The sequence below is a fragment of the Nyctibius grandis genome, chromosome 8 (genome assembly GCF_013368605.1).
Source record: "Nyctibius grandis isolate bNycGra1 chromosome 8, bNycGra1.pri, whole genome shotgun sequence".
NCBI lineage: Eukaryota > Metazoa > Chordata > Aves > Nyctibiiformes > Nyctibiidae > Nyctibius > Nyctibius grandis.
The window spans coordinates 460,326-484,118 of NC_090665.1; the positions used below are offsets into that span (position 1 = coordinate 460,326).

The following is a 23,793-nucleotide window of genomic DNA, read 5'->3' on the forward strand; positions in this document are numbered from 1 at the left end:
CTTACATAATGTACAAAATAGTTTTTGGAAGGTTGGTGTCTGGTTTAAAGATCCTCCAAATAGAGTCTGGAGACAAAGCTAACGGAGGGTTTGTCTCTGGAGGTGTCGTGTGGCCTCAAAAGTCTTTTCATGCAGCTGATCCCTCTTCTTCCTTCTTGTGCGACTCCCTTGGAGGTGAAAACCTGCAGCGTGTCCGCGAGCTGCCAGAGACTCTGATACTTGTTTCCTCCTTGATATTGACTCACGCAAGGTGCCAAAACGTGGCATGAGTTTCATTTGTGTGTGCCTGGATTTGTTGCTCGCATCGCTTGCCAGGTAGCCCCTGATCCCCCCCAAATATACAGCACCCCTGAGTATCTGTGGGACGTGTGTGGGGTTTTGCAAGGTTTATTTGTCTTCTGCAGAGAAATTTCCAGACTAGAAGTGAAAATCGGTAGCTGCTGTCTCTGTCACGAGGACAGCTGTCTGAGGTGCCAGAGCTGTGGGGGTTTTTCAGACAAGTTTGACTAATAGCCAGATTGTGTCATTATTGCTTCTTATTTTTAAAGCAACCCTGGTGCAGAATGGTTTCCCTTCCTTTTTCTGCCTGTTGCAATCAGATGGGTGTCTGCTGCACCCACTTCTGTGAGCGGGCTGGGGAGCAGCGGGGTGGGAGATGGCCGGTCTGGGGGCGGCAATGCCGAGTGCAGCCCCTGCGTTAGCTCACTAACCAGCGGGCTCCTCGCCTCGGCTGTCTCAGGCTGGTTCTGGCCACTTATTTTTTTTTTATTCAAATAATTTAAACCAAACTTCTGGATCACTTGCAGAAAGGTTTATTGTTCTCGGCACAGTCGTCATTAGCAACACACGTTTTGGTATGACTAATGGGTCTTTTTTGGGTGATGTCTATAAAAAAGGAAGTGGAAAGTGGTTAGTGTGAGTGAGGAGCGATGCGCCCTGCCCGCGCTCGCCGAGCTGCTGCAGGGTGCCAGGACCTGGCCACGCTCAGAGTCAGTAAAATCACGGCGTTCACAGCAAGGAGCTGCTCGTGAGACTTTCTTTTGCCCCGGTCCCCATGTACGAGCTGTGCTTCCCCACCGGTGTGCGGGATGCAGGGTCGCCCCGTGAGCCAGCCTGGCCAGGGCCCGCACTCGAGCTGTTGTTGAAGCAGGAGACAGACCCAGTTGCAGAAGTCACAGCTGCAGAGAGCTGGGAGGAAACCTTACTTGTTGCAGACAGCTGAAGGAGTTGCACACACTGGATTAAATAAATCAGATGCACACAGTGTGGTCAATGCTCAATATTGATTTCACTTCCACTGCACTCTTAAGAGACACCTTGATTTCTTTAACATCTTGATTTCTTTAACATCTCTGCCTGGCATGGGAGGAAAGCAAATTGCTCCCTCTTTCCTTTTTGTGCCAGCTGTCGTGGGAAGCAGAAGAACCAGCATCCCACCACCTGGAAAGGGTGTGAGGCGAGGCAGCATCGCCAGTGACTGTTCCTCACCGGCGCAGGCTGTCGTGGGGGTGCAATGCCTTGCCAAACTGAGCATCCACTCAGGGTGCCAAAGGCTGTTTTATGGGTGAAAGTGTTTTTTGTCGTCGGACTGCGGTGTTTGGTGGACTCAGCAGCGAGTGGGAGATGCTGGGACCCCTCAGAAGAAGGGGTCTGTCCCGTCCCAGCTGACGGTCGCGCCTGCCCACTTGGTCCTGATTGCCATCTCCAAGGACGGACGCCTCTTCCCTGGGGTGCTCAGGTCTTCACCTTGGCCCTCTTCCCAGGGGTGCGAATGAGTGTCTGAAAAGGAAACACAGTTCCAAAAAAAGCCTAAAAAACCCAACCCCTCTCAAAACAGTTTTAGCAAAGGTTAAAAGCAGAAGCGGTTGGGCTGCTGCAGGTGGGCTGCGTGCACGGCCCCGGGAGGGAGCTCGGGGCAGCACCGCCTCGGCCTCCCCGGGCCATGGGGGCTGCCCCCGCTGTGGGAAATTCTGGTGCTATAAATACAGCTCGTGACTCCTTGCGGGGTGCATCTGCGTGTTGTTCTTCTGAACACATGTGCACATCCTTCTCTGTGGCCGTGCTGCGTACCATGGCCATGAACCTCGATTCACCCCTCTTCCCTGCAGATTTAGCCTTTAGCATGGTGTTGTGATGTTCCTTACTTTACTTCAAATGCCGTAGTGAAAGGAGAGCGAGGGAAGGGGCTGGGCGTTGGGAAAGTGACGGTAGTCGGTGCACGGTGGCACGGAGAAACAAGGCACTCGCCTCCGAAGCGCGCAGCCTGGTTTGCAGCCCGTTTGCTACAGGGAGCAGCTCGCTGCTCCTGGTGTGGATTTAAAACTTGAGGGGAAACATGAGGGCCGTGGTGGCACCTGGCTGCTGGGCAGGAAAACATCAACTGAAGTCTACGTTAGATGCTGCAAACAGGCTGCTGACCCATCCTGCGTTAGAAAGTGGTTTATTCAGAAGTTTGGATTGATCAGGAAACAATTCTGCTTCCTGTTGTATTTAAACTTTGCATTTACAGGAACGTTCTCTTCTGGGATTTGTCCCAGGGGAGGGGTGGGTGTCTGTGGGTTTCTCTTCTCCTACGAGTTGTTCTGGGACAAGAACATCACCCCCCATTCTTACTGGGCTGATGGGGGCTTAATATAGTGATGGAAGATGAAACACGGTTTTAAACAGTATGTCTGTGTTGAGTGATTAACACAGAAGTGACAGTTGTGTCTTGTGTCCTGAAACACTGTCACTTCTCCAGTAAAAACTCTTTGGCCACATCTGGCTCCTCATGCCCCGTGACAGGCTGATATTGTATGTGCGTGTGGGTGTATATTGAACACGGAACGTGGAATTGCACGTGTGAGCAGACCCACCTGGCTCCGTGCACGCAGAGGTCTGTGCGCGGTCCGTATGTGCCACCCACCCCTCCCGTCCCCTCGTGAGCTGGGTGCGTACCGACCGTGAGCCGGGCCGTCCTTGCCTGCTCCCGCTGCCCGCTGTAGAAGTACAGCTGGAAGAGCCTCTCCCTCCTCCAGTCGGACAGGAGCCGGCTGTCGGTGCCGAAGAGAACGCCGTGCCTCCCGCAGATGCCGCACAGCCAGACGGGCAGCTGGGGTGTCCTCAGCGCGTGGCACACCTGGGCACAGCGGGGACACGCTGCTGAGCGCCCGGCCGAGGGCTGGGTGTGCAGTGTGGGCACCACGGGCACGGCCCCCGCTCTCACCTGCCGCGCCGCCGGCGCCCTGTCCCAGCGCAGGTAGCCCACCGGGGCTCGCTGCCGCCGCGCCTCGCTGTGCCCACCGCCGGGACCCGGCTCCTGGCCACCGTCGAGCTCGTGCGGGCTCGCCCGGCCCGTTAGCAGGAGGCTGAGCATGGCCTGCGGGGAGCGGCCCATGGTCGTGCCATGGGGCAGTGCAGCAAGAGCCGCTCCCAGCGCTGCCCTGCCTGTCGTGAGCATGAGTACCTGTGGCTTTATTATTGTTGTTGTTATTGATGTTATTGTCATAACTGTCATCATTATCCATTTTTTTAAATGGACAGTCATGACTAAAATTTGCAAAATATTTTTCCATGGCCTTATGCTTTTTTTTGCCATTGGATTAACAAGTGAGAATCTTTTCCTAAATCAAACGTGGGAATAATAAAAAAGAGAACTTGAGAAATGAGGCTGATCTTACCTGTGTACAGGTGATGCTTCCGAAGCTGAATTCTAGCAGAGTTTCTGAGCAGCCTAAGTCGTCCCGGACCCTGTAGGGCCAAGCACAGAGGGTGAGGGCAGGGTCGGGATCAGTATGGATCGTGTTGGTATTGGTGTGAATACGCCTCCGTGCCTTTCTAAAGCATCTTTACCCAAATCTAATTACATCAGGTTTAGAAGGACCCTATCCATCACCTCTGCCAGCAGAGCCACCCTGGCAGAATCCTGCGTTTAAATAAACTTGTGATTTTCCTGTTTGATTGCTGGTGGCTCTAGCTGTCAGGGATAACCCCTGGCTCTGTGCAGGGCAGCGTGCTGGCTGTGCACGCAGCAGGGCTGCCCCCCTGCCTGCTCCTGGGCGTGCAGGTGGGTGCCGGGGTGTGCAACGTCCCTGCCCATGAAGCACAGCCAGCGGCATCTGCCTCTTGGGCAGCTGCTTCTCCACGTTCGACTGGGAATGGAGGTTTAATAAAACAAGGAAAAGATCAGTTCAGAAGATGTAATTAAATTAGAGGGGAAATGTATTTAAAATGAAATGTACCTTTCCAGTGTCCTAGAGAAAAGTAAACTGTATAAAAATAGGATCACTCCATGGCTTCCTTCGCCTTTGAACTGGAAAAAGAAATAAGTAATCACAGGGGAGGAATTATGGCAGGTGTATGATGTTTAATTAAAACAATTCCTCTGCTTAAGTACAACCTTAAGTGAATATGTTGAGCCAAATGAATAAGGCGGGGTGTCATTCTGGGAAGATTTTGTATCTAGTTTTGTTGAATAGAATCAGGTTAAAAAAAAAGAAAGAAGAAACTTGCAGTTATTGACTAAACTGGCTTTGTACACTTTTTTCACGGATTTTTGCTAAAGTTGCAAGGAACAGTGTTTTATATTTGAGTGATGCACAAAACGCTGCCCCTGGTTACCCAGCGTCTGCAGGCTGAGTGCGGACATGGGTGGGTGAAGTGCGGGGGGTTTTGGTGGGAGCAGGGTCACCTCCCGTCGGGCCAGGAGTGACCCGTGAGCTAACTGTGTGTTAACAGTGTGTGTGTCCTGCTGAGGGTGATGCCACTGACCTCCACAAGGTTCCCTTTGGAATGGGAAATGAGATGTAAACGAGCAACAGAGGCAGAACGAAGCAAACATCCCATACTTACACAGGTGATGTGGTTGAAGATGAACTCCTGAGCTGCTGCTTTCTCAGAGAACTCAAACAGCTGGAGCTGTCGGGCCCGGGCGCAGGGGAAGGCGTTGTAAAGGAGACATTAATTATACCAAAAAGCTGAGCTTTTAAATCCTGTGTTTCCTTTAGGCAAATGAAGGAATAATACAAGAGTCTGCTCTGCCCCTTGCTAAACCGAGGAGTTCAGCTCCACACACAGGGTTAGAGGAACAGCTTTGAGGTAACTGGTTTCTCCTTTTTGCAGAAGAAAGATCAGCCTTTAGTGAAAGGGGACGGCGGCCTCTGGGCTACCAAAAGCCCCTGCGAGGAGGCAGAAGTGTCTGACAGGCTGCAGCTGGGACGTGGGGCTAAAGCGCTCGCAGTTTGTGGTGCGCCGTAAGTTAGGGAGCAGGTTTATGAGATTTTATGTTTATTGTCTGTAAAAATTTCAGGCCAAATGTGTCTTTAAAGCCCTGTTTGCAGACGGCGTTTCCGTACTCACTCTCTCCGTGATGCCGTCGGCTCTGTAGTCCCCGCTCAGCACAAGGTGGGCGGCTGGGGCGAGGAGGCAGACGACGGCTCTGCCACCTCCGCCGGCTGCCCACAGCGTGTCCGCCAGTGCCGCCGCCAGCGCCTGCCCCTGCTCCGGCCCGCTCACCCGGCACAGCCTGCAGTGCAGGAGACAGGGCCGGGGGCTGGGGGCTGTGCTGAGGGTCCCTCCTCAGGGGTGCTGAGCGGCCCCCAGCCCCGCGGCTGAACCCGAGTGTGAAATGGGCCCCCCCAGCGAGGGCTGGATGGGACCCCCGCGCTCCTGCCCTGCCCCAGTAGCTGGTGGCTGCGAGGACTGTGCAGCTGCAACGGCTGTGCCCGTCGTCCTTGGAATTCCCACTTCTCACTCGGTGCCGTTGCCGCTGCTGGTGCGGATGGGCCCTGGGAGCGACGTGTCTGCCGGGGGCTTCTGTCCCACTGGGGCTGCCGCGTGGGTGTCCCCAGCACCGGGGGCTGAGCTCTGCCTTCCCTTTCCCAGCGCTGCCCACAGCACCCGGGGCTGGCATCGGCCGGCTGTGACCACGGCGCCAGGGAAGGGGACGAGGGAGCACGTGCCACCGTGCCAAAAACGTGTTTTGGTGGGGAAAAGCCTTGCCTGGGAGTCAGAGAAGGCTTTTCCCCTGGGTGCCAGCCCCGACCTGTAGCTGCAAACCTGAACTTGGGTCTAGTTCGGCTAAACCTGGAGGCTGGCGCTAGTCTGAGTCCAAATAACACAAGAAAATTGTTTCCACGCACCCCACGGGCAGGCTCAGCTCTTACCTTTCCAGGTGAGTGTGTTCTGTGCCTCTTGCGAACAGCAGGTATTTGATGACGTGCGCTTGGACAGCCATCAGGATGGCTCTTGTTCCCCCCTGTGAACAGAAGACAACACTCCGTGGTGCTGAGGAGCCTGGACCAGCCCGTGCTGTGCCCATGCCCTGGCAATCACAGCAGTCCCTGGCCTCTCTGAGCCATCCCGCTGTCAGGGGCAGGGGGGTAATTTTCCCTTTCTCCCTGGGGATTCAGAAGCGCTGCTGACAGCTCCTGAGGTAAATGGAAAAGTAGATTGAAAAAGATCTTATGTGCCTGAAAACAAGAACCCTTTACGCAAGAAAGGGCTGCGGGGTGGCCCTGGCTGTGTGCTCCTGGGGCAGGGAGGCCCCGAGTGGGGGTCTCTCCTGTGCGGCTGCGGGGAAGGGCCCCGAGCTCCAGGTACCATGTACGCATAGGAGCACCATGGCTTATTTTTTCTGTCCTCAAGGCAGCGTGGGGCTGGTGTGGGGCTGTGCCTGAGGGTGCCCATGCCTGCTCCCCGCTGTGCTGGCTGCACGTCAGGGCTGCCGTCCTCTCTGCACTCGCAGAGCCTCTCAACTCAGGGAGTTTCACTTGCATTTGTAAATAGCATTTTAGCCTCCCACCAGGTTAAGGGTATTTGCAATTTTAAGTGTGCATCTTGGTCTTCTGCTTTGTTGGGGGCAGTATTGTCATGGTAAATAAGGAAGAAGAAAACCTCCCCGTTTCACTAAATGAAAATGTAGGTAAATTCCACCTATTTGATTCCCAGGCGGGGCGGTAAGAAGTAGGTAACTGATTCCCAAAAAAGAAAGGGGCAGGTACCACTTATTTGTGCCCATCTACAACCACCTGCTGGAGACCGTGCCATCGCTGCGCCCAAACATTTACCTTCTCCGCCTCCAAGGCGTAGGCCAGGTCCGAGCAGGGCTGGCGGAACCTGAAGTGCGCTTGGGCCCACTCGCAGCTGAAGGGGTGGGATGCGTTTCCAAAGAGCAGCCGCCGCAGCCCCTGAGGAGGGGAGCCACAGCCTGGGCTCAGCTCCCCGTGGTCCCCGTCCCCCCCTCGCTGGGTGGTGCCAGGGACCTGCCTGGGTGCAGTTGCTGGGGGTGAACCTGGCCCCCGGCCTCACCCCGCACCACCCCCAGCCCGGGGGCACTGCCTGGGCCCACCTGCAATGTTCTTCCTAAGTAATTTTAATTTTGGTCAATGAAATATTTGCTGAGCAAAGTAAACCTCTGCCTCCTGTTCTGAGGGTACTCGCCAGGAAGGCACCGCAGAGCGGGGAAACGTTACACATTATCATCTGACCTATTGTCTAATGAGAATTATAGTGCAGCAGATTTAAGGTTGTGTTGCAGCCGTGTTCTTTATAAGTCTCATAAATAAATCATTACGGTTCTATCCTCCTGTTACCAACAGCAGGCTGCCGCCCCGCACCGCTCCGAGCCTCCCGGGACGCTGGGTAAGGTTCCTGAGTCTCTTTCTTTTAACGGGGTTCAATTACAGCTCATGCTTAATTCAGCAACTCACCACGGCCATTTCCAAGGAGATGGGGCGGCCGCCCGCGTCCGCAGGGCCCAGGAGGGGCCTGGGGATGGCGGCGGGGGGCTGAGGTGGTGGTGGCCCCGCGGGCTCTCCGGGTGGTCCATCGCCGGCGCTGCCCTGGCCTCGCTGGCACGGAGAGGAGCAGACGCTGCATCCCCCCACGTCTGCTGCCTTGCTCGTGCTAAATCCACCCCCCCAGCCCTCCCGGGGTGGGCACGGCGACGCGGGGAGCGCCTACGGGGCCGGGGAGGCAGGACGAGCGCCCGAGGGGCATCGCTGTGTTTGACCTCCAGCTTTTGTTCATCACTACAACACGCCCCTGCAAGCTGCTGATGGGAGCGTGCAGTAATGTCCTGTTTGTCTGAATTACAGGGAACAACTTCAGCGCTTTGCAGCCTAAGGGCACAGCGGGTGTCCTCAGTAATTGTATTTACGAGATCTTCATTTGTTACCTCTTTTTCCTGTCTTCTAAGGTTGACCATGAAAACCATTACTTTTAGACAGAAAGGTTAATTTATGTTGGACTACTCTGCCGCTTTGATTTGGATCAGGAAGACATTCCTGTAAAATATCTAAAGAAAATGCATGTTTCTCCAAGGAGGATCATAAGAACTGAATCTTCATGAAGACTCTCCGCTGTGCTGCACACAGAGGTGCGGTTTCCTCAACACACCAACCTGGCTGGGCAGTCACAAACACCACCAGAGAAACACAAAGTGTTACCTTCAGAGAAACAGTTACCTGATGAGTCGTGTTGCTGATTTCCAAACTGAAAAGGGAAAATAAAATCCAAATTAAAAAGAAAGCGAGGCCTTGCTGACATGAAGAGACAGGAGAGCAGCCAGAAAAGAACTTCAAAAGAGAAGAGTAAAAGCTGTAGTACTTGCATTACTGAGTACAGGAAGAACTTTTTCCATGGTCACGTAAGTATTGTTATAAAACATAACTTAAAAGATGATAATAAAGAAAGCCTGGAATTAAAAACAGGTGATAATGAAGCAGAATAAAAGTCTTACCCACGGAAACTAAAAATTTCTCTCCATTTGTTTAGATCTGAAATTTTGCTAGCGATCTCCTCCAGCTGCGTCTGCGGCACGGTGAGCTCAGCCTCCCGGTCACCCATCTGTGTGCCAGGCGATGCTGAGGGATGTGGGCACTGGGGCTGCTCCGGGCGCAGCTCCCTGCAGACCCGCACCTCTGCGAGGCACCCGCACCCCCTCTGCCTCTCACCCCCCGGGCTCACTGCCGTCACACCGTGATCAAACTTCGCTGAGAGCCCGTCACAGCCTGCGTTTTCCTGCTCTCCATACAAGGAACATGAATGTTTAATGCCAGGCACGGAGCTCCAGCGGTGGAGCCGGGCTCTCTGTGAGCTGATCCCCCTGTGACAACGCCCGGACCCTGAGTCGGGGGCTGCTCTCTCCTGCATGGCAAAAGGCAGGGAATGGGTTTATCTTCTGTGCTGAGACAGGTCTGGGCAGCTCTGGGTTTTACACACAGGGGCCAGCTCCTCCTTCAGCCCTGGCAGGGACCGCTCACACACACACGAGCTGTCTGTCCGTCCGACCCCGTACTCTGCCAACTGCCAAAGCTGCCACAGAGCTCCAGGGCACAGCAGCTTCATGAAACACCAGGAACAAGAAGGATGAAACACTACTGTTCATTATTTGCTGTATAGGAAACAACACCATGGGATGTAATACAAATTGTGCATTAAGAAGATACAATAACATTAAGAAGACTATACATATTAATTAAGAATAAAATGATGGAAAGAAAGTGGGGGTTGTGGCGCTCAGCCCTTGCACAGTGTCACAATCTGGGAACGCAGGGTCCAGCGTGGGGAGGCAGCGCTGCTCTGTGGGAGGGTCTGTGGAGGAGGGGCACGGCTGACAAACCCTTCACAACCACCCCAGCGATGCTGTGCCACTCACTGTACAACACTGGCATAGATGGCAGAGGGGTCACGCTGCTGGGGCTGGGGGCACGCAGCTCTCAGGGGCACAGCCCCACAGGTGCCTGGGCCTGATTTCACCCCAGGTGAGCCGGTGGGTGTGGGTGGGATTGCTCCTCACCCACAGCTGTGGGGCTGCAGCCCTGCAGATAAACGGGCGCTGGGGCAGGGGCTGTCCCTCCGTGTGCCCCCTCCTGCGTTGGCTGTGCCCACGAGCTGCCAGGAGCAGCCCTCGACAGGGCACCCGTGTGGGATCCGTGTGTGCCATGTTGTGTCCCTGTCCCTCTGCTCCGGGAGATGCTCTTTGCCCCGGCGTGTGGCAGCGGGGCTGTTCAGCAGCACCGAGCCAGGCTGCCTCGCTCGGGGAAGCAGGAGGGAGCACTTGGCATCTCCTCTGCACCCTGCTTTGCCACGGGTGTCTTTTAACCAGGATCACGAAGCCCACAGCTACAGCGATCGCGCAGGGAAACGAGGGCTTTCGTGACTTCAGGGTCAAAGAGTTATGGTTGGTTTGTTAAAACTAAAACCCCCGAGAGAGCTCTGTGGGCAGGAACGATGCCATTGTGCGCACATGAGGCGAGTTTGTGGGGTTAGTGGTGGGCCCAGGTGTCTGGGTTTTGTCGCTCTGGCGCCGCGTTCCTTCCCAGCATCATGCTTTTGGGATGGGCCCTGAGGTGTGTGACGGGCGAAGCCCTTTTCTCTGATTTGGGGTCTGTAGGTTTGCTGGGTGTCCTTGTTCTCCACTGCCGTGATGCAGCAACAACCTCATCCTCACCTTCACGAGGGCTGACGGGTAAGGCTGCTGCTGGTGGTAGCGTGTGCCTCTACTGCAGCCCAGTTGTTTTACTTTCTAGGTCTGGTTCGATGCAATTGATATTCCCAGGTTTTTTCATACTAGCTACTGTTCAAATAACTTGCTGGGAAAAAAGCAAATGTCTTCATAAGGTCTTACCCCAAGAAAGAGAGGGTATTTTGATCTAGACTTTACCAAATAGCATGTCTTTTGTTTACTGCATAGACCATATTAACATTGGTTTGAAACTTTCACCTTTTTTAACCTCTTTAGCGCTAATCATCTACAAGTTAGTACATCTGGTGGTTGCTGAATGTAGTGGTGATGAACCTTTTTGCTTGAAATGTTCTTAAACTCTGTAATTCTAATACATCAGGTCAGCTGCTCCAGTGGTTGTCCCTGAATCTTTTGATTTTGAAAAGGGAAATTCAAATCCAGCGAATCGTATCAACAAGGCGTTCAGGAAGTGCACCAGGGAGCAAACCAGGACGATCCAGAAGGAATTTGCAAACTGTTCGCTGTGAGTCTTGAATGTGAAACTCCCCTCTTTGAAGTTGGCAATTTTCTCCGAAAGGTGATGGATCTTCACTTCTGAAGAGAAGAGAATCATGATGAGGCAACCGCAGCAACCTGAGGCAGAGGGAGAGACACTCGTCAGCCCGGCAACCCCTGCAGCGAGGCCGTGAGTCACAACCAAATGCCACATTGACAGTGCTGTTATGGCCACCACAATTTAGCTTTAACAGGGATTATTTTGAGAACCCAAGCCAACAGCTATTGAAATTGGTCAGCTTTTTTAATTGAATTTGGCTTAGGACCCATAATATTTAGCACGGCTGCTTCAGTGCCCTGATCTAGCAAAGTAGCTGTGCTCTTCTTCAGCTTTAACTGCTCATTGTCCCAGGGAACACAACTGAGCTGTCTGCGCGTTTAAAGATAAACACGTACTTAAGTCCTTTATTAAATTATGATTGTAACACGTCATACCTTGTAAAGTGACAGTAAATGTTCTTGTCAGCCAAGCCAGCGACACAGAATGGGCTTTACCTCCGGTGTGACACCGGTTCTAACCGTGTGCCCAGCTCCGGGTCCCCGCGGCTCGGGGGCACCATCCCCTTTTCCTGCCAGCTTACGCAGCGGGGCTGGGGGTGTCGGGGCTGCCTGTGCCCATACCCATCCCACTGCTGCCCTCAGGGAGGATTTCGGCATTTTATCTCTCAACTCCAATTTGGAAACCCCATGTTTTGATACAGCAAAGTCACCCGCCCTTCTGCCTAGTTTATTTTGCCAGTTCAGAGTCAATGCAGCCACGATCCCTGGTACGATCTCCTGCGGTGATAAATAAGCAGCAAACACGGACAGGCATTGCCCAAGCCGAGGCTGTACTCACAGGCGATGAAGCTCCAGAGGTACAACCCGACGGGGCCGTGCAGAGTTTCGTAGGGGCTGCCAAAAGCATTGAACATGAAGAAACCTGCTCCCACCAGAGCAAAGACCATCAGGACCGTGCAGAAGAGAATGACGCTAACGTGGATACTTGCTGGGATAACTGTGAGCAAATCTGGGAAAACTGAAAACAAAATGACAAAACGTTATACGTCAGGCAAAGCTGGTTTAGAAGTAAGCCCAGGAACAGACGCTGCATTTACGCTCCTGAGGTCCCACTGAGGAACAAGAGATCAGAAATGAGACTGTACCTGCGTGGCTCAGTCACTGAACGGGGGGCAACTGATACTTACCTGCTTCCCTGGAGCTTTATCAGCCTGTGGGGTTGGTTACAAGGGAGGTGTGTGTCACTCTCACACCTGGCCCTGCCTGGAGGGGTCAGCAATTCATACGAAACATGCTTCTCAGGCTGGATTGTTCTGGTCAGTACTCTTATATTTATCCTATTTTCCAAAATACAGGTACAGGGAGGGTCAGGTGAGGATGGGACGTTCCTGACTCTGTGACAGTATCTATAATGTGTGTGTGTATCTTGGGGTACCCAGGACAGGCTGAGCTGGCTCCCCTTCCCAAGGTGGGTGTGTGGGCAGGGAGGAGGCTGGGCAGCCCATGACTACCTATGCAAAAATGTAGGAATACTTAATTTTAAATATTTTTATGCAGCTTTTTAGTTACTATTTCAAATTGTGATCCTGCTTAGCTGGGGCACACAGGGATAGTCAATCAGGCTCGGTACGAGGGAATAATTTTTAATCATTCATGTTTGTTTGGCAACAACGGGTATTTTAGAAGGAATCATCAAACACACTTAACTGCTCCCGATCCACAGGGGCACGATTAAAGCGGGGGTAATAATGCCTCGGCGCTGCCGCGCTGCAGCTGTAACGTGCAGAGAGTAAAAAAGCCACACATAAATTACTTCACCTTGTAAAATGTTTACCAGCAAGCAGCTCTGCAGCTCGCCATGCAGCGAACACAGAGCAGCAGGTAACGTAGCGTCAAGGCAATTTATCTCCCTGACTAAATGAAAGGGAAATTAATGAAGCAAATGTCTGCAAGCTATTCTTGAAGCTGGGTTAAATAAATATCCCCTTTCGCACTGGGGGTTACTTCTGCCGATGGCTACTTATTGCCCAGCTGTCCAATTTAAGCCACTGGGGCATAAATTCCCTACATCATCCTAGTACAGCACAAAGAATGTTTTAGAAACTAGACCTTGTGTTTACTGGACTTTATATTATGTATTTCATGTATTTACAAGCCTAAGAAGCACTCATCCTGTTAGTGTGCTGTAAAGTACAGTTGTACTGTGGTGCCATTCAGGCCAGCCAACAAAGAGGCTGAAGAGCCTTTACCTGGGCAGAACTGCTGCAAGGAGTAGCATTAGTTCTTGCGACACCGCCTGATCTTTTGGGAGAACATACAAAACTGTGTATTTAATAATACAATTTTGTATTGCTTATTTTAAGAAAACACATTACTGCACTGTATTGAATCTTTCCCTTGGCACCTGCATTTACAGTGGTTTATGTCATTAAAATTTTATATGTGACATATCAGGAAAAATTAATTCCAGCAGCTATGTTGTCTTGAAAGAAAAACATTCCTTCGCTGCGATGAATGAAATTGTGTGTTAGGTCTGCACGCCGGCGACCTTTAGAAAATGAACTGCTGACCCAGAAGCTGATGGGAATCAGCAAGAGCCAATGAAGCAGAAGGCTTTCCCCAGCCGAACCGGGTTTGCTGGCAGAGCAGATTCATTTCACAATTAAAAGAGATATAGTGGTCAGAGGGGAGCACTTAACGGGAACACACACAGAACTAAATCATTTAGCCTATTTTCCGTGCCTTTTCTCAGACATGCTGAGTGCACTTCAGTGCATTAAACCGTGGATGTGTGTTGTGTGTGCGTGTCCTGCTTTCTGGGATGCTCTCGCTTCTGCCCCGAGGAGCCTCAGGGATAAGGTTAAATCCAGCCTGATTTCAGATCCAGGGAACAGACACTGAAGCACATGCTTCACACCTCACTCTGTCTGGAAATGAGAACAGTGATATTTACTGATGTTGGGTGAATTACTTTTTCAATGTTTTCTTCTTTATGCAATTCCTGAAAGCCTTGGAGTTCTTTGAACGTACACATTAGGCTCTTATATTAGAGAAATTAATTTTTAATATTGTGCTGTGCAGTAGGGTTCTGCAGCTCTCTATGAACACTCAGGTTTTGTGGATTTTTTTTACCATTCCACAGTGGTTTGCTTTGCTGCGACTAATTAAAAGCTTCACACAGTGTTATTTCTGTTCTTTGATTAGCTCTGTGTTCCTGTGCTCTGTTGAAATTACACTTCTGAATGCAAGTTTGGTAAACATTTGGATAGGGAAGCTTGGTTACAGGAGATTGCTGGGGGTGTGGATAGAAAGTGTCTGGCCATAGTGAGAGCAAACTCTATAACCCGGGAGCACTTTGGGCTGACAATGCTGTGCACGGATCACTTGCACGGATCCAGAGCTTCCCTCTATGTAGCATTGTGAGGTATTTAAAAATATGTGATGATTGATATCATTAAATCATCACAAACAAGCTGTGCATTTGTATTCTCTCTTGTAATACCCGAGAGCTGCTGTCCTTTTGGCAGCCGTGGTTCACAACGATGGCACCTATGTTAGAGAGCGAATTCCTTGGGGGTCAGTAGAAAATCCCCCCCAGCAAATACCCGGCAGGGTGGAGGATCTGCAAACCAGGCAATCGAGGAGAACTTCAGCTGCATAAATAGGCTAGTGGTGGAATTTAATTAGACATGGCAACGCTTAATATTACATTAAATGAATTTGGTCCACTACTTTGGAAAAATATTATGTAGTAAATAATTTCTGATACCTAATCTGGTAACCTTACCTTGCCTGAAATGACTCGTGTAAGCAATTTACCAGCACTGTTTTAGCAGAACGCTTCTAAACTGTGTTTCATAACACCGTCAGGTGGCATGTGGTACATACAACAAATGGCTGTTTGTTACCATCTCTATAACGTGCTGCTATATGCAAACTGTGTGTTCATGTGATCATTTTATTGATCTTATCCTTGAAGATAAATAGGTTATGAATACTACATGTAGAGCAAACCATTGCTGACAGTCTCTGATAAAATCTTATACATCAGATGCCAAGTTCAGCCTGCAGATCCCAACGTCGGGTAGCACCAACCGGGTGTTTTTCCAACTAATGCAGCAGGTTGCTGAGTTTTTGGCTGCTTTGTATCTCAACAGCAGCCAAACCTATCTATGCCCCAGCTCTTTCATGAGAATTCTGCTAGTTTAGTTCATTCTTTCACGACGGAACAGAGGACATAACAATGACACACACACAGAGGACGATGACAGAGATTAACTGAAAACCAAAACTATTTTTTAAAGTAATAGTATAAACCCTTTGGGATGTAGATATCTGTGTCATTGAAATATAGATTGTTGAAAGTTAGCGTGGCTTTACTGGTATCAGAAAAGAAGTAATCTGGACGTGAAGGTCAGAACAGCGGAGCAGCAGCATTTGCTTTAGGACATTTCAGGCTCGTTAGGCTCTGTCCGTGGCGAGGGGACGCCGGGGCAGCTATCCCCGGCTCCCTTCACCACCCGCAGTGCGGTGCTAAATAATTCAGGTGCCATTGTTACTCACATGAAAACTGGAAGGGTCTCCCCCCGAGCCCGCACTGCCTCACGCGCTCGCCGTAGAAAAGCCCATAGTGGATTTTGCCGATGAACTTCTCCAGCTCCTGGCCGCTGGCGTTGACGAGCAGGGCCCCCGTCTTGCAGAGCACCGTCCCCGTCACCCACCGCCGCGTGCCGATGGCCGCCGCCGTCCCCAGCGCGCAGGCAAAGCTCAGCACCCCGGCGACGCAGAAGATGATTTTCTTCTGCTGAGGTGGCATGGTGGCGTGCGGGGTCCTCCGAGCGACGCAGCTCTCAGCCGGGCAGCGACAAGGTCTCCATCAGCACGGCAAGCGGCAGGGTGCGGGCACCGTGCCAGCCCCTCTCCTCCCGCAGCGAGCCCCCACGGAGCACAGCTTCCCTGGAAGGCGCTCTGAAGGCTTATTGCTTCCCCATCCCCGGCGGTACAGCTCCAGCCTGCGTTCAAGTGAGCTGGAAACGGAGCAGTTTGTGGAGTGTGTCAGTGCAGCCTCGGTGCCACTTGATAACGCATTTAAGGTGACAGAATCTCTGTAACATGACGAGTGCTCCGCTCTTCCCAGCCCCGGCTGACTGGGCTGCTGCATCTCATTGTCTGCTCTCCAGAAAGGACGCTTTTAGGGGGGTTTATTTTTCCAGGTTTTCTGTAAAGGTAACGCTGAGCTGCTCTGTTCTTTTGTTGTTGTATTCCTAACGCAATGGCATGGGTAATGCCCCTGCTAAGCCAGGAGACTCTCTCTGCGATACTCGGCTGTGTTTGGGCACTGCTTTTCCCCGTCAAGGGCAGCGTGTCTGTGACACACGGTATTGTTCTGGATGCAGCGCGTGGGATGCTCAGACAAACAGCTCAGCGCAGGTTTCCAATACACACAAACACCTTTTCACCCACTTGGTTACAGAAGGCCCTGTTCCCCCCCGGCACGGCAGCACCCCGGCTCACCCGCGGCTGGCGCGGGACAGGCACCACGGCTCCCTCATGCGAGCCAAGGTCACGGGCACGAAGCCACTCAGCCCCTGGGTGCCCTGGCGAAGCACGGCCGCCTGCATCCATCCGCTGACCACTGGTGATTCCAGCAAACGCGGGGCTTGGGGCTTTTCCCAACCAGTTTGTCAACTGGACACACACCTGTGGCAGGAGCACTCTTCAGGTGATTCAAGAGTACCACATCAGTTAGGCTTAAACACTAACTCTGGTTTAACTCTGTAGCTTTCCAGACAACCTTGGAATTAAAACGAAGCAGGGCTATATACAGACAAATGATTTTTTTTTTAAGCTAATATTCAAAGTGGTTCATGCTGCGATCATCATGTGTGACCAGCAGACGGCACGCTGCTGTGTCACCAGGGTCTGCCTCCGCCGAGCCTGCTTGTGCACGGCGCTGGGGACGTACGGGTTTGGGAGAATGCCTGGTTTTAAAGGTGGTTTTGGACGCTTGAGCAGAATGCACTTCTTGTACCCTGAAGAGGGATTGTAGTATTTTAGTACAGCTATCACCGCCAAACTAAAACTCCAGATCAGAATGTTTGCAGACTTGAGGGTTTAAAAAAAACTGGATTCTAACCTGGGCTTCCCAAACATCAGTGACTGAACTGTGGGACTGGAGCAGTGGATAGTGCAAATCTGCAGCCAGCTGTCCTGGTTTAGTGGGGATAAAATTTATAGACTCCCTTTTCTGTTCCGTGTTGTTTCAGTGTGTGCCCAGCTGTGGCTGGTGATCGAGGCCATGAGCAGTTAAACCCAGGGCAGCTGCCCCAGGCTGCCCCACAGGTGTGTGCTGGGACATTGACCTCAGGGGCACTATAAATGGGGAAGCTGCTGGGGAGGGGGGCTCTTTGCTCTCTTCTCTCCTCGCTCTTATGTATTCTCAATGATTGCTGTTCCTGGAGCAACTTGCCAGTGCTCTGGAGATAAGTATAATTTTGTGTGTTTTGTATTATTGTTGATATTGGTTTCTTTATTTTATTCAATCTGTTTAAATTTCAACCCCCAAGTCTCCTTCCTTTTCCCACTTCCCTTCCTCGGTCAGAGTGGGGACATTGGGTGATAGAACAACTGCTTAGTGTTTAGCCCTGGGTGCGGGCTAAATGGAGACACCAGCCCTGTAGCCCTGATCTATGGACTTCACGGGGCCAGTCTCTGCAGGGACACTTGCACTACAGAACCGCTGTAAAATGTGGGCAAATCAACACAGGACAGCAAGTGCCTTTATGAGACTGTCAGACCATTCTGTGTGACAAAAAAACCCCAAAAGCCTGGGATCTGTGTGTTTAAATACACCAAGATGTGTTTGACGAAGTCTTGGGAATAAAATGTAGTGATACTGTCTTAAAATATGCATGACACTAATCTTCCCAAAGCCAGGGGTCACAACGCTGACCTAGTGTGCCGGTGTAACTTATGGGAAGCTCTGAAGCATTTTTATCCACTGGTGGAATGAAGGCAAGGAGCTGGTAAACAAAACGCTGCTGGTCTTTGGAGTGTGCCCTGGGAAGGCTGATAAACCTGTCAAGGAAGGCATCTCAGAGCCAGATTTTAAAGTTTGAAGATCTCAGACTTGTTGATCCTTGCCTTTGGTAAACAACACAGCCGGATGCATGAGAAGTAATTCAGTAACCAAAAGTGACAGAGATTTAAATAGGAGATGTATTAACAAATATGAGACAGTGTAGGGCATTACTATCCCACTTTATTGCTATTGCCTAGTTCAGTGTCAGCTTTTAAGTTATTTGTGGTTTGATTAGAGAATTGCTTAGAGACAAAATAAATGTGGTTTGCCTCTATTTCCTGTTCTTGTCCATGCTAAATTTGAACATAAGCTCATTTGTAGAGTGCTGTTGTTAACTTTATTTAGACTTATTTGCAACTGACTGTCTAATCTTGTATTTCCAAAGTACCTCATGTTTGCACTGTCCTGGAGATGTAGCAGGAGGAGAGGATTTGGCAAAAATAATGGGTAGAAAGGGGGGGAAAAAAAAAGTTCTCATGCTTTCTTACTGTAATGCTAATCCAGGAATGCACCTACCATTCCAGTACCTAAGGAGATGGCACCTGTGCTGAGAGGGGAATGTGTTCTGCATAGCAGGACACTAATTGCAGGCTGCGATGGAGACTGCAGCCCCATTTCAGGAAGGCAGGCGAGTACAGGACACTCACTTGCAGCTGGAAAAGGCAGGAGCCCCAAAGCTTTGATGTTGTATTACTTTTGTTGTGAAGATTCGTTAATCAGAAAAAATCTCTCTGTTGATGTTTCCTGTCCCGCTTGCCTGATCCCCTGGGGTCCACTTGGGTGGCACAGGCTGGACACTGGGAGCATCCCTCGGGAGTCACGGAGCGTGGTGCTTCTCCTTAGTTATTCGGTACCTCTGGGAGCGGGGTCAGGATCTCCCACAGACCCCAGGCAGCAGGAGGGAAGGGGGCCCTGCGCTGCTCTGCTTGGCCTGGCGCCGCTGGAGCGGGGAGAGGCGTGGGTGGAAAAGGGGGGAGGCTTTGCTGCACCCTCCTCCTCGGCTGCGAGCTACGCAGGGCAGCTCGTACCCGGGGACTGGGAACTGCTCCCGGGACGGCGAGAGGCTGCGGGTGCCCCGGGGGGAGGCAGAGCCGGGGCGGGCCTGCCGCCTCCGCAGCGGGCGGTCATTCTCCTGCGCGAATCATTTATTCGCTAAAATGAGCGATATCAGACACGGGAAGGGGCGATAGAGCGAGCGCGCAGGTGCTGCGTCCCAGCGCGGGGGCCGTGCCCGGGGCGGCCTCGGCCGGCACCTGCGGCGGGAGGCATCGCGGAGGGCCGGGCCGCCCCGCACCGCCGCCGCGGCGCGCAGCCCGCCCCCGGCGCGGCGGGGGTGAGGCGGGGGGCGAGCCGCCGAGTGCTGCTCCCTGGCGCTCGGAGCCCGCTCCAGCGCCCGCCCGCCGCGCCGGCGAACATGAGCGATCATGGCCGCCTTCGGGCTCCTCAGCTATGAGCACAGACCGCTCAAGCGGCCGCGCCTGGGGCCGCCCGACGTCTACCCGCAGGACCCGCGCCAGAAGGAGGTGAGGCCGCGCCGTGCCGTGCCGTGCCCGCGGCGCCGGGGCCCGGCCGCCACCCCCCCGCCCGCGGCGGGCCGCCGCCCTCGCCTCCCGGCCCGGTGCCTCCCCCGAAACTTTTGAGCGGCGCCGGGCGGCCGCGGAGCCGCCCGCTGACTTGCATTTTCTGCGGCGAGGCGGGGGCGGCCGTCCCGCTCCCCGCGGCCCGGCCGGCACCCGGGCTCGCCCCGTGGGGCAGCGGTGAGGGCAGAGGGGCCGGGCCACCTGCCGAGGGGGGCACGGGCCCGTGAGGGGCAGCCTTGGCTCCTGAGGGTACAGCCACCTGCCGTGAGGGGCACCCTGGCCTGTGAGGGGTACCCGCAGCCCGTGAGGGGCGTGGGCCTGTGAGGGGCATGGACCCGTGAGGGGCACCCCCGGCCTGTGAGGGGTACGTGCAGCCCATGAGGGTCGCAAGCCATGAAGGGCACCCCTGGCTCTTGAGGGTACAGCCACCTGCCATGAGGGGTACAGCCACTTGCTGTCAGGGGTACCCGCAGCCCGTGAGGGACGTGGGCCTGTGAGGGGCATGGACCCGTGAGGGGCAGCCCTGGCCTGTGAGGGGTACCTGCAGCCCATGAGGGTCACAAACCATGAAGGGCACCCTTGACTCTTGAGGGTGCAGCCACCTGCCGTGAGGGGCACCCTGGCCCGTGAGGGGCACAGCTGTCTGGAGGGTGAGAAGTGCGGCTGGCCGGGGTGAGTGTGGGCCTGCTGAGCTGCCCACCCTCTGCCCACCCGTGTTTCTGACCTGGCAGCAGCGACCAGCGGTCGGAGGAGCGAAAGGGCTGGAGGGTTCTGGAGGTCGGGAAATGTATCCAAAAGCACAGGGTGGAGGTCAACGGGGCTGTAGCTTGTGCTCTTGTGTCATGCTGTGGCTGTCCTGCTCCTGGGTACCACAACCAAACCCACGGGTCCTGGTGCTGGGGGCGGGCACTGTGACATGGCTGGCATGTCCAGCAGAGCCGCGGGGTCAGTTGTAGGCTCTCCCTGGTCTCGCTCCTGTGCCACCAGCCCTCCGTAGGAGGAAGAAGCCTCTGGTAGGATTTTGTAACGGGGATGTCTCCCAGCAAAGTCAACGGGTCTCTCTGAGATGTGTCTCACGTGCTGGGTTGTGACTTGTACATGAAGCCGTGTGCGCCAGATACCCCTGCCTCTCGCGTGGCTCATCTGGGATGTCCTTTTCTTCTGGTGTTCCTGGCCGTCATCTGTCCCGGTGAATTCGGTGCAGTCTGATGTGTCTGCAGGATGAACTCCAGTGAAACAGAGCAAGTACAGGAGGGTGGCTGTGCAATGTTCTTCATGCTTTGCTCCCTTCCTGGCCCATTGTCTTTTTGGGAAGCTTCCAGAAAGGAGACTAATTAGGGGTAATTTGTTAGTGGTGCATGAGCATTATCATCCTGTTCACGTAGGCTGGAGAGCGCTCGTCAGAGAGTGACTGTTGGTCAGTGCTGGTTGAGAGGGGCTTGGACAACACGCAATGAAAGATGCGTATTCAAGTCGTTACTGATCCTTTGAGCCATCTCTCTCCATTTTTTGACCTCTAGCATCCTTCTGTATTTTCAGCCTTATGCCACTACTCATCATACTTACAAACTTGATGATTGTGGTAACTAGAAATATTTCTCCAATGTGTGTTTTTAATGTGTGATTGTGACCAGGCTTGCAGAACTGCATGGGAACTCGGCTATGACAGTGTATGGAGATGAATTTTTAGCTCTGGACTGTTGAATATTCTTAGTCAGGTGGTGGTTTGATTCTTGCAGACACATTTATAAATACGCAGCCATTTACAATAAGAGTGGAAGTGGCCAGTGCCCAGATGGTTAATATTTAAAATATGTTGCACGGGTGCATTAGTAAGTAGAAAATAACTGCAACAGGCTCGTTGTTATTTGTCATAATGTAATTGATTGAAACGTGGCTTGGGGAAAGTCTTCGTTCCGCGTGTGTCCGTGCGTGTTAGTGTGTTGCACGGGGTGTTGACAGGATACAGTCCTGTGTCGTTCCAGCCTTGGGGTGGTGAAGTCTGTCTGTTGTTTGACAAAGGAGACAAACACGGAGTTACAGGTCTGGGAGGGGTGGGAACGGGCTGTCTGGTGGTGTTGGTGTTGGTGTTGCAGACTGTCTCCCTGTGCCATTCTCAGTTCCTTCTCAGCAGCTGAAGGCAGGTGTTAGGATTGACTGTTTTTCTAATGCTTCCTGTGCTCTAAATTGTTACCATCTCCCTAGGATGGATAAAATAGAATGCAAATTGTGTTTATTACAAGCGAAAGATATGAACACTGGATGTGCCATATCATCAGGGCCAGATCCTGATGATTTTGCTTGTGAGTAACGCTTTTAACTCCAGCTGAGTTCAGTTTCAAAGCACAAAAGAAGCACAGTCGATATGATTTTATGCTTTTAGGGAGTTATTTTTTGATATCGTTGTTCAAACCAAGCCCAACACGGCGGAAGCTGAGCGTGAGTGGAAGGTTTATGCTGCAGCAGCTACACCACAGGTTGAAGTCCTGGAGGTGCCTGCAGAGGGTTTGGGGCTCCAAGCTAATGCTGTGGTTGCTCCAAGCTAATGCTGTGGCTGCTCCAAGCTAATGCTGTGGCTGCTCCAAGCTAATGCTGTGGCTGCTCCAAGCCCTGTTGTAATAAAGAGACATGAAGCAAAAGGTGGAGCATGTGAGAGGGTCTAAATGTAATGACTGGTTAAGAAGATCCGTTTTGTTGCTTTTGTGAGTTTAATATGGACTTAGTTTAAATTTCTCACCTGAAGGAAATTTTTAAGGTTAGGGAGAAAAAGGAAGTATTTCAAAAATTCCTTGGTTTTGGCTGTCAGATAGTGCTGGTATAGCTCTGTATGTTGTCTGTTTGCTCAGATGTCAGGGTAAACTGGGCAGTTCCTAGTTTTTCCAAACCTCTGTCCATCATCAGCTTTCTGCTGTTCTCTTACTGGCCTGCTGCCGCAGTAAGCAAGCGTTGCTGCAGTAATGAGGAAGCAGGAGAATGCTTAAGTTGCAAGAGCTCGTTCCTATTTGTGAAAAGCAAATTAATATGGAATTATACAGTCCCGAACACCCAACAGTAACGCCTCAGTGCTTGGTCCCGGCAGTGGGTTCGTTTGTTCTCGGTGTAGGTCTGAGTGCCATGCCTGCGGGTGGGTGCTGCGGGCAGCCTCCTCTGGACGGCTTCGCAGGAGTCGCAGCTGCCATGAAGTCCTGCTCGCAGACTGAGGTTGGGGTCTGGCTTCTCGCAGAGCTGGCGGTGCTCAGCTCCTGTGGACACTGGCCTGAACTCAGTGGGCTTTCTGTGAAGGTATCCATCCTTCTGTGTTGTGCTCACAAATGGAGCACTGCAGGTGCATCGGCGGGTCTTGAATATCCCACACGAAACAATTCAAATTCTTTCTGAAACAACACAATTTGGGCCTGAATGTTCATTTGGCTGTTTAAAATTGCAGAAGGGTTTGAAGCCTTGGCTGGGCTTGCTTGGGGCCCTGCTTGACATTTTGAAAGAAGGTTGACATCCCCGCGGGAGCCCGGAGGACGCAGCGTGTTGCGGCGCAGAGCGCGTCACTTGGTGACAGCGCGTGCAGTGCTGCTGGGCGGTGTGAGGAGAGGGCTTGAAACCCAGCGAGGGAGAGCGGGCTGAACCCTGCTGTGCTCGGTGTCGTACAGCTTCGCTGGGCTGGTGTGCCTGCTGTCTGTCCAGGAGACTGTCCCCTCTGCCGAGGGACCGCTGTGCTCTTAGAAAATGGCCCAGAGCTGTTAATGGAGCTGGTGTAAGTGAGGTGTAATGAGAGCTCCTGTGAACATCCATGTTATTGTTATCTGTTTGTAAAGCTATCTCTGTGCATTGTGCTCCCAGATGACATGTCTTTTCATTCCTAGTTGGTGTTTGGTTATGCAACTGTGCTATGTTCTGTGTTTAAAATTTCTGAACTACTACGAGAGGCAGGGAGGAATCTGAGCTAATAATCTGAGCCAGCCAAAACCAAAACACTGGTGTGTTTGTGTTGTCAGTCCATCCCAGCTTGGTCCTACAGTAGTGGTAGAGACAGCAGTACAGCATACGGTGCTTGGGTATTTTCAGCATGATGGTATCTAGACAGCTTTTTTCAAAAGAGAACTTTAAAGATAACAGAACTGGGGTCATCTGTGGAA

At 52.4% G+C, this 23,793-nt stretch overlaps 3 protein-coding genes across 4 annotated transcripts in view; 1 reads left to right on the forward strand and 2 right to left on the reverse strand.

Moving 5' to 3' along the window:
• Nucleotides 1–1,636: 1,636 nt before the first annotated feature.
• Nucleotides 1,637–8,826, reverse strand: MINDY4B (MINDY family member 4B). Its single transcript, XM_068406433.1, has 12 exons — nucleotides 8,720–8,826; nucleotides 8,445–8,472; nucleotides 7,689–7,829; nucleotides 7,047–7,166; nucleotides 6,144–6,235; nucleotides 5,338–5,503; nucleotides 4,831–4,896; nucleotides 4,221–4,291; nucleotides 3,660–3,729; nucleotides 3,191–3,358; nucleotides 2,938–3,118; nucleotides 1,637–1,779 (listed from the first exon to the last, which is right to left on the reverse strand). Exons 1-12 carry the CDS (start codon nucleotides 8,824–8,826, stop codon nucleotides 1,637–1,639), a joined length of 1,353 nt encoding a protein of 450 aa, XP_068262534.1.
• Nucleotides 8,827–10,814: 1,988 nt separating this feature from the next.
• On the reverse strand, nucleotides 10,815–15,818 carry CLRN1 (clarin 1). 2 transcript variants are annotated; one of them, XM_068407022.1, is made up of 3 exons: nucleotides 15,566–15,818; nucleotides 11,841–12,020; nucleotides 10,815–11,080 (listed from the first exon to the last, which is right to left on the reverse strand). In XM_068407022.1, the coding sequence occupies exons 1-3, from the start codon at nucleotides 15,816–15,818 to the stop codon at nucleotides 10,815–10,817; spliced, it is 699 nt and encodes a 232-aa protein (XP_068263123.1). The 2 variants fall into 2 exon arrangements, with proteins under 2 accessions (XP_068263123.1, XP_068263122.1); XM_068407021.1 differs by having other exon boundaries at nucleotides 10,815–11,119.
• Nucleotides 15,819–19,507: 3,689 nt separating this feature from the next.
• Nucleotides 19,508–23,793, forward strand: part of MED12L (mediator complex subunit 12L) — a 119,219-nt gene continuing 114,933 nt past the window's right edge. The window contains 1 exon segment of the mRNA XM_068405779.1: nucleotides 19,508–19,606. Coding sequence (XP_068261880.1) covers nucleotides 19,508–19,606 — 99 coding nt within the window.